General features: G+C 37.8%; 1 protein-coding gene across 1 annotated transcript in view; it reads left to right on the top strand.

Moving 5' to 3' along the window:
- Nucleotides 1-12,205, top strand: part of POLR1A (RNA polymerase I subunit A) — a 75,340-nt gene that overhangs the window by 32,363 nt on the left and 30,772 nt on the right. The window contains exon 14 of the mRNA XM_047068918.1: nt 1,841-2,032. Coding sequence (XP_046924874.1) covers nt 1,841-2,032 — 192 coding nt within the window. The remainder of the gene's footprint in view (nt 1-1,840; nt 2,033-12,205) is intronic.

Raw genomic sequence — 12,205 nt, 5'->3', positions numbered from 1 at the left:
CAAGCATCCTGACCAAAGGCACTAATTGTAATGTCATTTTGCTGTGATATTAGATGGAATAGGATAGCTGACAATTATCTGGGTTTCTGATTTAGAGATGGTCTTTCTGATCCTAAGCAGGATTTGGGAAATCTAGGATTATAAGTAGGCCCTCAGTAAGTTGCTTTAATCAGCATTTCTCCCTACAATTCATGATTATTGCATTGAAAGCAATTTAGCCATTAAGGCAATTTTCTAGTCATGGAAAAATCTGGATGGAGAGAGGAGAAGGCACTGAATAGATCACATAACTTGTAATTATGTTCTTTAAAGGAAGAAAACAAAAGGAAAACTCTATATCTGCCCCCAAAGACTTGCGGGATGAGGCAAATTGCGTAATACTGGTTTGGGTTTTTCCCCCAAGCAAAATAAGATCTTGTCTTTGGAACAAGATGCAGAGTATAAGTTTTTATTCATGTTCTTAACCCAGAGCCTTCGTAAGAAGGGCCGTGTGCACCATCTGACCTTGCCTTCTATCTACAGCAGCTATTCAGCCCATCTATAATAATTGTCTTTGAGTTTATGTAGAGCCCATTGCCACAGTATTTAGGCTATTTGACAAGCATCTGTTTTATCCTTTGAATTAGTACATGTGGTTAAATTCCAGGCCCTTCTCCATGGCTGCATTCGTGAGTTCCTTTGGCCTTAGTTATGAAACCTTGCCATAATATTGGATAGTGTTTAACAAGCAATCAAATGATAGCAATCTTTAGATCCAAGGCACAGATTTTTCTCAAGTTCCCATAAACATTAAAAAGTTTGCAAAAATCACCTCTTAAAAAATGTCAGTGGGCACAGCTATTTTTACTTTAGTGTGTCTTATGTTGCCATGAACACAGACCTACAGATAAGTTGCAGGAGACTAGGGATCAGAAAGTCTGAAAGATTTCAAATGAGATGAATGTACTGGGGCTTACATAATAGCCCTTGTTTGGGCATCTGGTAGACAACAGCCTTTATTAAAGGCCCACCATGAACATGTGCTACATTGTGAAGAGACAGTTGTAAACGTACATTCTTTTCTTTTACAGTCATGCACATCAGGCCCTCTCAAATCTCTTGAACCCCTACCCCTTAGAGAGAGCTGACTCTTAAGTCAGTAATGCTCAGGGCTCTGTAATAGTGCCCCTGAGAGATCGTTTCTGACCATCCCCCTACTTCTAATCTAAATGATGACCCATCTGTTATTTTTCTCCATGTTATTTAAAACCCTTTGTGGTAACGTATTTATCCAATCATTCGTTTACTATGTAGCTCTTCCTCACCATAAAGGATCATGTCTGTTTGGCCCACTAGAGTAGATTGGAGGGCTAACCCACTGCCTGGGCATATAGTAGGCTCTCAATAAATATTTGTTGAATGGATCGCTGATTTAGAGGAGAGCCAGGCCAGAAATGTGTGAAAAAATACTAAAGCATAAAACCAAAGTATAAAAGCAACAACACAGCAAAGTGCAAGCTAGACCAAATTTATGCAGAGATGCCAAAACTTTTGCCTGAGTAACTAGAACCAGACGGGATTATGGACAGAAGGCGTGGGGAGCTGGACGAGTTTGGAGCTGTTTTGCTCTAGAACAGTCGGCAAATGGTCACAGTGGAAGCCGGTCGGGAATGCCTGGTCATGTGCTTTGGGAGGCAGTTTGCTCTCCAGATGGGAGGCCCAAGCATCAGCCTAGGAAGGCTGTGGGGCAGGACAGTACAGGGGTGTAAGGGAGGGCTGTTGCTAGTACATGGCTTCCAAGCAGATGATTAGGAATTAGAATGTGACTTCCTATTTGTCTTCTTACTGTTTTGGTTTGTAGGATGGCCAGCCCTTGGCGGGGTTGATTCAAGATCACATGGTTTCAGGTGCAAACATGACCACTCGAGGTTGCTTTTTCACTCGGGAGCAATATATGGAGCTGCTGTACCGAGGACTCACAGACAAAGTGGGGCGTGTGAAGCTCTTTCCTCCTGCCATCCTGAAGCCCTTTCCACTGTGGACGGGAAAGCAGGTAATTGGGAGAAAATCAAAAAAAGGAAACAGGCCACTCAAATAAAAGATTTCATTCTCGGTAGAGCCCAGGCCAGAAGTAGAGAAATGACAAATCAAATGGTATGGGACTTGAGGCATCTGGGCGTCTCAGTTGGTTAAGCGCCTGACTTCAGCTCGGGTCATGATCTCGCGGTTTGTGAGTTCGAGCCCCACCTTGGGCTCTGTGCTGACAGTGTGGAGCCTGGAGCCTGCTCCGCGTTCTGTGTCTCCCTTTCTGCCCCTCTCCCGCTCATGCGCGCACTCTCTCTCTCTCTTTCTCAAAAATAAATGAACATTAAAAAAAAATCGGTCTGGGACTGAACATGCAGTATCTTCAAGGTATGCCTGTATGATCTGTATGATTTTCTCTTTGGTGGGGTTCCTGGGTCTGAGTGTTTTCAAGGGAGTGTCAGTACTACAGGTGGACTGCACAGTGTCTGTCCTTGATGTCCTCATAATGCAAATGTGGTGGTAATAGGCAATGGTATTGGTGGTGGTGGTAATAGTAATATTTTTGTTGGAAGGGGCCAAGTGCTTTACTGAGTGCTTTAGGTACGTTTTTTTAATCCTTACAACCAACCTGTGATACAGAGACTGTTATTATCACCGTTTATCAGATGAGGATACTGAGGCTTAGAGAACTTCAATTACATGCCCAGGTCTATAGGAGACAGAGTTGGAATTCAAACCCAGCACTTACTAACCCCGAAGACATCACACCATGCTTACTGTCAAAGTAATAAAATAATGGTATATGTGCTAATCAAATAATGAAGTACAGCCAAGTTTGTGTTTCTACTATGTGCTGGGTCCCTAGGTTCAACCTTGAGGCCTGACTCCTAATCAGCTGTGTGATCTTGGCTTTGTGGGCCTCCTTTCTTCATCTATAATACAAAGGGTTCAGGTTGGTGATCTCTAAGGTCTCTTCTAGCTCAGCAATTCTTTTAAGTCTGTGGACCTGCGACCCGACTGGTTTTTGGTTGTTAAACCAACCTTGCATTCAGGGGTAACCCTTGTTTATCATGAGGTATTCCCCTGTCTGTATATATTTTTAATTAAGTTTGCTAAAATTTTGTTTAGCAGTTTTTTACATTTGTGTTTGTGAGGGATACAGACATACCTTATTTTATTGCGTGTTGTTTCATTATACTTGGCAGATACTGTGTTTTTTACTATTTGGAGGTTTGTGGCAATGCTATATTCAAGCAATTTTGTATGCTATTTTCCACTTCATTTATTGGTGTCATTTTTCCAACAGCATTTGCTTATTACTTCATGTCTCTGTCACATTTTGGTAATTCTCACAATATTTCAAACTGGTCCATTATTTATATTTGTTATGGTGATCAGTGATTAGTGATTATAACTTAAAGCTCAGGTGATGGTCAGCATTTTAAGCAATAAAGTACTTTTTAATTAAGGTATATGAATTGGCTTTTTAGACATGATGCTATTGCACACTTAATAAACTACGAGATAGTGTAAATGTAACTTCTGTATGCACTGGGAAACCAGAAACTCATTTGACTCACTTTATTGTTATATTTGCTTCATTGTGGTGGTCTGTAATTCAACCCACAATCTCAAAGATGTGTCTGTATTGATGTGTAGGGTTCTTGTAATATCTTTCCCTGTTTTTGGTGTCAGGGTAATGCAGTCTTCATAGAATGAGTTCAGAAATATTTTCTCTTCTTCAGTTTTCTCTAAGTTTGTGTAGTACTCGTATTATTTTTTCTTAAATGTTTGGCAGAATTAACAATGACTCCATCTTGAACTGATTCTTTGTAGGAAGGTTTTTTAACTAAAATTTCTATTACATGTAGGGCTCTTCAAGTTATCTGTTCTTGAATGAGCTTCAGTACTGTGTTTATTTAAAGAATTTGTCATAAGTTACTGAATTTACAAGCATAAAGCAATTCATAATATTTGTTTACTATTCTGTTTATAGAATCAGTAGGTGGGTCACTTCACTCATTTCTGATACTGGTGATTTGTATCTTTTTTTTTTTTTTTTTAATAAACTCTACCCCCAGTGTGGGACTCAAACTCACTCAACTTGATCCTGAGATCAAGAGTTATATTTAAAAATAAGAACCCCAGGGGCGCCTGGGTGGCTCAGTCAGTTAAGCATCTGACTTTGTTTGGTCAGGTCGTTATCTCACAGTTCATGAGTTCAAGCCCCCCGTCAGCCTCTATGCTGACAGCTCAGTGCCTGGAGACTGCTTTGGATTCTGTATCTCCCTCTCTCTCTGCCCCTTCCCCCACTCATGCTCTGTCTCTCTCTCAAAAATAAGTAAAAACATTAAAAAAAAAAGTTTCATGCTCTACAAACTGAACCAGCCAGGCGCCCTAATTTGTGTCATCTTTCTTTTTTCCTGATCAGTTTGCTTAGAGGTTTATTCGTTTTGCTGTCCAAGAACCAGTTTTCATTGACTTTCTGTATTTTTGTTTGCTATTTCATTGATTTCACTTTGATCTATATTATTTCCTTTCTTCTGTTTACTTTGGGTTTGATTTGCTCTTTTCTCATCATTTGAGGTTAAAGGTGAAATCATTTGATGGGGGCCTTTTTTCCTTTTTTTGTGCGTGTAGGCATTTTAGATATAAATTTTCCCCTTAAATTCTGCTTAGGTAGCATCATGTAAGTTATTATGTTGTATTTTCTTTCATTTCAAAATAGTTTCTAATTTTCCTTTTGGCTTCTTTTTGACTCATGAGTTAATTAGAAGTCCATTATTTAGTGTCCACATATTTAGAGATTTTCCAGATAATCTTATGGATTTCCAATCTAATTCCACTGTGGCAAGAGAACATCCATTGGGTGACTGGAATCCTTTTAAATTTCTTGACAGTTGTGTATGAGATTATGTTTACTATGGTGTATCTTGGTAAATATTCTGTGTACCCTTAAAAACAATATATAATCTGGGACACCTGGGTAGCTAGTTGGTTAAGCGTCCAACTCTTGGTTTCACCCAGGTCATGATCTCATGGTTTGTGGGTTCAGACCCTGTATCAGGCTCTATGCTGACAGCATGGAGCCTGTTTTGGATTCTCTCTCTCACCTCTCTCTGCTCCTTCTCTGCTCTCTCTCAAAATAAATAAATAAACATTAAAAAAACCAATAATCTATGATCTGCTCTTGAATGGTGTGCTCCAAAAATGTCAGTTAGGTTCAGTTAGTACATAGTTCGCGTCTGCTGTATCTTTCCTGATCACTGTCCTTCATTGCCTGGTGTCCATTGTCTTGAAAACCACTGTTTCATATTCATGTCTGCTTTTATTGTTGTTTTTAGTGGAAGAGTCCTCAGGTCACTGTTGCCCTATCCTGGCCAGAAATGGAAGTCGGTTTAACAGAATGGATGGGGAATTTTGCAATTTAAGATTAAAATCCATAAGTATGGATAGTGTAGTTCAAGGAGTGGTATGCTTTTTCTATGAAAGCCAGATAGTGAATATTTTAGGCTTTGCAGGTCATACAGTCTCTGTTGCAAGTAGGGCAACAACTCAGCTCTGCCATGGTAACTTGAAAGCAGCCATACACAACACGTAAATGAATGAGCATGGCTGTGATCGGATTAACTTTATTTACAAAAACAGGTAGTAGACCAGATTAGGCCTATAGGCTATAGTTTGCTGACCCTTGGTATAGTTTGCTATATGTATTTGTCTACTTTATTATTTACATTGATATTATTTTTATTATTTCTCTTTATATGTCTTTCTTTTGTAAGCCATCTCAAGTTACCTTGGAAGTGAGGGATTATATTTTAAGTCATGAAGTGTCCAGAATTCATTAGAATTTTGTGTAAACGTAAGCAGTTTCAAAATAGAACTAAATAGTACACAAAGAATATATATCTAGAGCCATAAATACGTTGATTGCCTTCAATCTGGGAAGCCAGCCAAAGGAAATAATCTGAAATGTAGAAAAAGCTGCTTGAAAAAAATAGTCCATTATACACCATGGTGTGCCATGGTGGAAAATTAGAAAAACCTGGATACTTAACATTGGCACTCGGTAAATTGTGGAACATCCATTTGTTAAGATATTATGTAGTTGTTTAAAAGAGTGGTTTTAAAAGACCGTGTAGCAGGCTGGGTAGTTTTCTGACACGATGTTGGGAGAAGTAGACTACAGGATTCTGTGCAGTCACATTTGCAACTGTATTAAGCATGTGTATGAGAAAACGTGTTGCATAAAAAGATCAAAATGATAGAATAATTTGGTTCATGTTAGGAATAATTTCTTTTTCATTTTATAATGTTTATGGGCTAAGATTATTACCTTTTAACTAAAGAAAACTAGAAAGTAGGCCCCGGTTTTATTTGTGTCGCAGTTGAGATTTTTCAGTGTTTCTTGTGAGGTTCCAATGGGCTTTTATTTCTTTGCAAATAGGTGTAAAAGAGGAGAGTGACTACCCTGCACCAGAATTTGTTAGTGGCTCCGTCTGATTCTGCAGAGAAAAGTCATGTTCAGAATCAGGAGATAAGTAGCTTAGCTTAGGCAGTTTATTTGTACTGCCTCAGAAAATGAAGTCTTAGGCTCTTTCTCCAGGGCATTTCATGCAGCCTCTTAAGTGCTTCTCTTTCGGTTTAAGAATCTGAGGTCTCTCAACATTTGTTGAAAGGACATATGAAGAAAAAGGATTTGACTGTCATTGTAGATCTCAAGTGTATATAGCTCAGTGCGTGTTTGCAAAGTGAATATAACTTTGTAAAGTGTCACCCAGATCAGAAAGTAGACTCTCAGCCAGCACTCCTTTCCAGACCCCTGTCAGTTTTTACCCCTTCCCAAAGATAGCCACTGACCTACTTCTAACACTAAAGGTAAGTTTTGTCTTTTCTTGAACTTTATATAAGTAGCATCCTTTGGTAGATCATATCTCTGTGTAAGTCACTCATGGTATCACATATAGCAATAGTTAGTTCATTTTCAGTGTTGTATGGTATTCCATTATGTGATTACACCATCATATGTTTATCCATTTTACTGTTGATGGACATGTGGCTTGTCTTCATTTGGCTATTATAAAAAGGGCTACTATAACATTCTTGTATATATTTTTTGTTGAACACACACACACACATATATATGTATATATATATACATATATATACATATATATGTATATGTGTGTGTGTGTGTGTGTGTGTGTGTATTTTGGTGACTAAATACCAAGGAATCAAACTGCTGAGTCATAAGATCTATGTTCAGCATTAATAGATTTATTAATAAACAGCAACCTGGAAGAACAGCACAGGGCATGAGAATTCTGGTTGCTCCTTAGCCTCAGCAAAACTTGGTATTATTGTCCCATTTTGTCTATTTCTATTTAATTTTAGCCATTCAGATGGGTTTGTAGTGGCACCTTATTGTGGTTTTAATTTACATTTTCTTAATGACAAGTGAGCTTGAGCACCTCTTCATATACTTATTGGCTATTAGGGTATCATCTTTTGTGAAGTGCCTGTTCAAGTCTTTTGCTTGTTTTATATTCTATGCCATTTTCTTATTAGTAGGTAAAAGTTTTTTGTATATATTCTTGTGTTAGTCCGTTGCCAAATCTTTATCTTTTAACCTGATGCTGTTTTCTAATGATCGGAGCTCTTTCATTAATATAACTCACCAGCATTTGCCTTTTATGGCTAGTCCTGTATAAGTATGCTTGCCCTGAAGGTACAATGGTATTCTCCTGTGTTATTGTCTAGTGTTTATTGTTTTACCTTCACACTAGGTCTTAGGTTTAATTGTCTGCATGAAGTTGATATTTATGGGTGTGTGTGATATAAGGTAGGGGATTCCTTTTTTCCCCATATGGCTGTCCAGTTGATACAACATCATTTGTTGTAAAGACCAACATTTTCCCACTGCTCTTTAGTATCTCCTGTCATAAATCAACTAGTCATATACATGTGGGTCTGTTCCTGGACTCTGTTCAGTTCCATTAATTTGTTTGAGTCCATTGTACCAGTACCACACTATCTTAGTTATTGTAGCTTTATCATACTGACTTCTGATAGTAAAAGTCTTCAGCTTTGTTCTTCTTCAAGACTGTCTTGAATATACTTGGCCCTGTGTATTTCCATATAAATTTTAAAGTCAGCTTATAAATTTCTACAAAAAAACATACCTGCTAGGATTTTTAGTGGGTTTACATTGTGCCTCTGGATCACTTAAGGGGGAATCAACATATTTACAGTATTGAATTTTTCAAGTTATGAACCTGGTATGTTCTTCAATTAATGTAAGTCTTATATATCTATCATTAGACCCATTTCCTGGAATTGCTATTATAGATGCTATTGTTTATTAAATTTAATTGTTTATGATTGCAATGTAGAAATAATTTATGTATATTATCCCTGTATTCAGCAACCTTGCTGAGTTCAGTTATTAGATCTCTGTCCTTCAAATTCTTTTTAACTATAGAAGTAACTGAAGTTTGTTGTTAAACAAAAATCAGTAATGTGAAAGGAGAAAGGAAAAATTCCCTCCCTCCCCAACCCCATTCTCTATGTCCACACATACCCTCATAGAAAATAATTAAGAATGAGATATTATACTTGCTCAGAGGAACCATGAATCATGATTAAATCTGGCATTCAGTTTTGAGCTTATATTTTAAATTTCTTTATCCATGACATCCTGGTCCTGAGGTATGAGTTTTCCTGACCACCAGGCACCTGGAACTTTTTTGACTGATTTGTAAGCTGGCTTACTTTGAATGAGCCGCCAGGGCTTCCAGAGGGAATTCCATTATTTCAAGCAGTCTGTATTTTTAAAATTTTTTTTTTTTTTACGTTTATTTATTTTTGAGACAGAGAGAGACAGAGCATGAGCGGGGGAGGGGCAGAGAGAGAGGGAGACACAGAATCGGAAGCAGGCTCCAGGCTCTGAGCCATCGGCCCAGAGCCTGACGCGGGGCTCGAACTCACAGACCGCGAGATCGTGACCTGGCTGAAGTCGGACGCTTAACCGACTGCGCCACCCAGGCGCCCCAAGCAGTCTGTATTTTTAATTTGGACCACCCTAACAAACTCTGAATGTGGCAAGAAATTCATTTCACTGTTTTCATGTGCTAGGGGTTAACAGAACCTTTCTTGTGATTGCTTTGGGATATATTTAGTTCACTTAATGATATATTGTAGGTCTCATTCTGTGTTCGTACATGTAGATCTATCTCATTCCTTTTAACCCATTCTGTGTTGTATCCAACCATACAGATACCATAGTTGATTTAACTGGCTCTGTTGGCAGACATTTAGATTGTTATCTGGTTTTTTACGATTTTATCTAGTGCTATGGTGAGCACCACTTCTGTTTATACTAGTGGACTTGCATTGGTATGTATTTTATTTTATTTATTTTTTTAATGTTTAGTTTTGAGAGACTGGGGGGGGGGGGGTGGGGAGGGGTAGAGCGAGAGAGAGAGGCAGACACAGAATCCAAAGCAGGCTCCAAGCTCTGAGCTGTCAGCACAGCGCCCGACGCGGGGCTTGAACTCACAAGCCGTGAGATCATGACCTGAGCCAAGGTCGGATGCTTAACCGACTGAGCCACCCAGGGGCCCCCGTTGGTATGTATTTTAGATGAGTTCCCAGCGATGTGATTGCTGAGTCAAAGGGTGTCAAATGTAAATACACATTACAAACTTCTTTTTTAAAGAAATCTTTTTAACTTTTAAAACACGTCTTAAAGTTTAATAACAGTCTTAGTCTAAAAAAATGTCATTATTATTCTCATAGATACTGCTACCTCTCACAGTTTAAAAGAATGTTGCAGATAGTCTTTTCTCCTTAGCATCATAGTTTATGACCAGAAAGTAAATGAAACACTGCTGGGATGTTATTACAGAAGGAAGCTTAAAATCATCTTGTCTGACTCCCTTGTTTTTCTTATTGAGATATAATTCATATTTAACACAAAATTTACCATTGTTAAAAACAGTCTAATTCAATGACTTTTAGTTTGTCTGCTGTGTTGTACAGCAATTACCACTAGCTAATTCCAGAACATTTTCATCATCACCAAAAGAAACCCTGTACCTATTATCATCATTGGCAATTCCTCCTTCATTCCCAGCCATCACTTCTGTCTCTATGGATTTGCCTATGTCGGACATTTCATGTAAAAGGTGTTACATAACGTGGGGCCTTTTGTGACTTGCTTCTTTTACTTCATATAATATTTTCAAGATTCATTCACATTGTAGCATAAACAGTACTCTGTTCTTTTTTATGACTGGATGATATTCCATTGTATGGATATACCTCATTTTGTTTATCTGTCAGTTGACAAATGGATATTTTGGCTCATTCACCTCTGTGACTGTTATAAATAGAGCCACAGGGTGTATTCATGTGCCAGTTTTTGTGTGAATATGTATTTTTAGTTCTCTTGGCTATATAGCTAAGAGTGGAATTGCTGGATCATATGGTAATGCTATTTTTAACTTTTTTCAGAAACTACCAAACTGTTCTCCAAAACACCTGTACCATTTTACGTTTCTGTCAGCAATGCATGAGCATTCTCATTGCTCCACATTCATACCAACACTTACTTCCTCTTTCTTTGTTTCATCTTAGTGGGTATGAAGTGGTATCTCGCTGTGGTTTTGATTTGTATTTACCTAATGACTAATGATACTAAACATCTTTTCATGTGCTTACTGGCCATTTGTAGTATCTTTGGAGAAGTGTTTATTCAAGCCCTTTGCCCATTTGGTGATTGACCTGTTTGTCTTTTTATCGTTGAATTCTAAGAGTTCTTTATATATCCTAGCTGTTAGATCTATATTAGATATATATGTTGCAAATATTTTTTTTCATTCTGTGGGTTGTCTTTTCACTTTCTTAATGAGTCCTTTGACATACAAAGATTTTAATTTTGAGAAATATATCTACTTTTTCTTCTGTTGCTTGTGCTTTTGGTGTCACATCTAAGAAACTGTTGCCCAATCTCAGGTCACACAGATTTACAGCTATTTTTCCATCTAAGAATTTCAGGGCTTTAACCCTTATGTTTAGGTCTTAGATTCACTTTGAATTTTTGTATCTGGTGTGACGTAAGAGTTCAGCTTCATTTTTTTTACATGTGGATATGCAGTTGTCTTGACACCATTTGTTGAGCATTCTTAGCACCCTTGTCAAAAATTAATTAACTGTAGATGTATAGGTTTATTTATGGGCTCTTCCATTGATCCACATATCTATCTTTATGCCACTATTATGTCCTAATAGTTGTAGTTTTGTTGTATTAAAATCTGGAAGTGTGAGTCTTTTAGCTTTGTTTTTTTTCAAGATTGTTTTGACTATTCAGGGTCTGTTGCATTTCCTTGTGAATTTTAGGATTAACTTGTTCATTTATGCAAAACTGGCACTTGGAATTTCAGTAAGGATTGCCTTAAACCTGTAGATCAATTTGGGGACTCTTGCCATGTTAACAGTCTTCTGATCCATGATGTCTTTCCATTTATTTAGATTTCCTTTAATTTCTTTCAACATTGTGTTAATAGTTTTCAGCATATGACTTTTATTACACTTCTTTGGTTAAATTTATTCCTGAGTATTTTATTTTTTGGTGCCTTTATAAATAGAATTGCTTTATTAAATTCATTTTCAAATTGTTATTGTTAGGTGTTACTGTGTTACTGTGTTATTGTTATTGTTACTGTCAGCAGTTGTCAGTTTTTCTGTGTTGGTCTTGTGTCCTTCAGCTTTGTTTGAAGTCATTTACTAGCTCTGATAATTTTTTTGTGGATTTAGCGTTTTCCATATATATCACATCATGTGCAAACAGAGGTGGTTTGGCTTCTTCCTCTCCAATCTGGATGCCTTTTATTTCTTTTCTTGCCCAGTTGCCCTGGCCAGTACCAGACAGGTCCAATGCTCTAGTACATTGTTGAATAGAAGTGGTGAGAGCCGGCATCTTTTCTTATTCTCGATCTTAAGCAGGAAGTGTCTAGTCTTGGGTTATTGAGTATATTAGCTGTGGGTTTTTCATAATGCCTCCCCTTTTACTATTTTTTTAAGTCTATTTATTTTGAGAGAGAACACAAGCAGAGGGGAGGAACAGAGAGAGAGAGGGGGAGAGAGAGAGTCCCAAACAGGACCTGCACTGTGAGCTCAGAGTCCAGTGCGGGCCTCAAAC

Source organism: Lynx rufus, unplaced genomic scaffold, assembly GCF_022079265.1.
Source record: "Lynx rufus isolate CCGP_SWC_20201006 ecotype Redwood Valley unplaced genomic scaffold, mLynRuf1.p SCAF_8, whole genome shotgun sequence".
Classification (NCBI taxonomy): Eukaryota; Metazoa; Chordata; class Mammalia; order Carnivora; family Felidae; genus Lynx; species Lynx rufus.
This window is presented reverse-complemented; position numbering and strand designations above follow the sequence as displayed.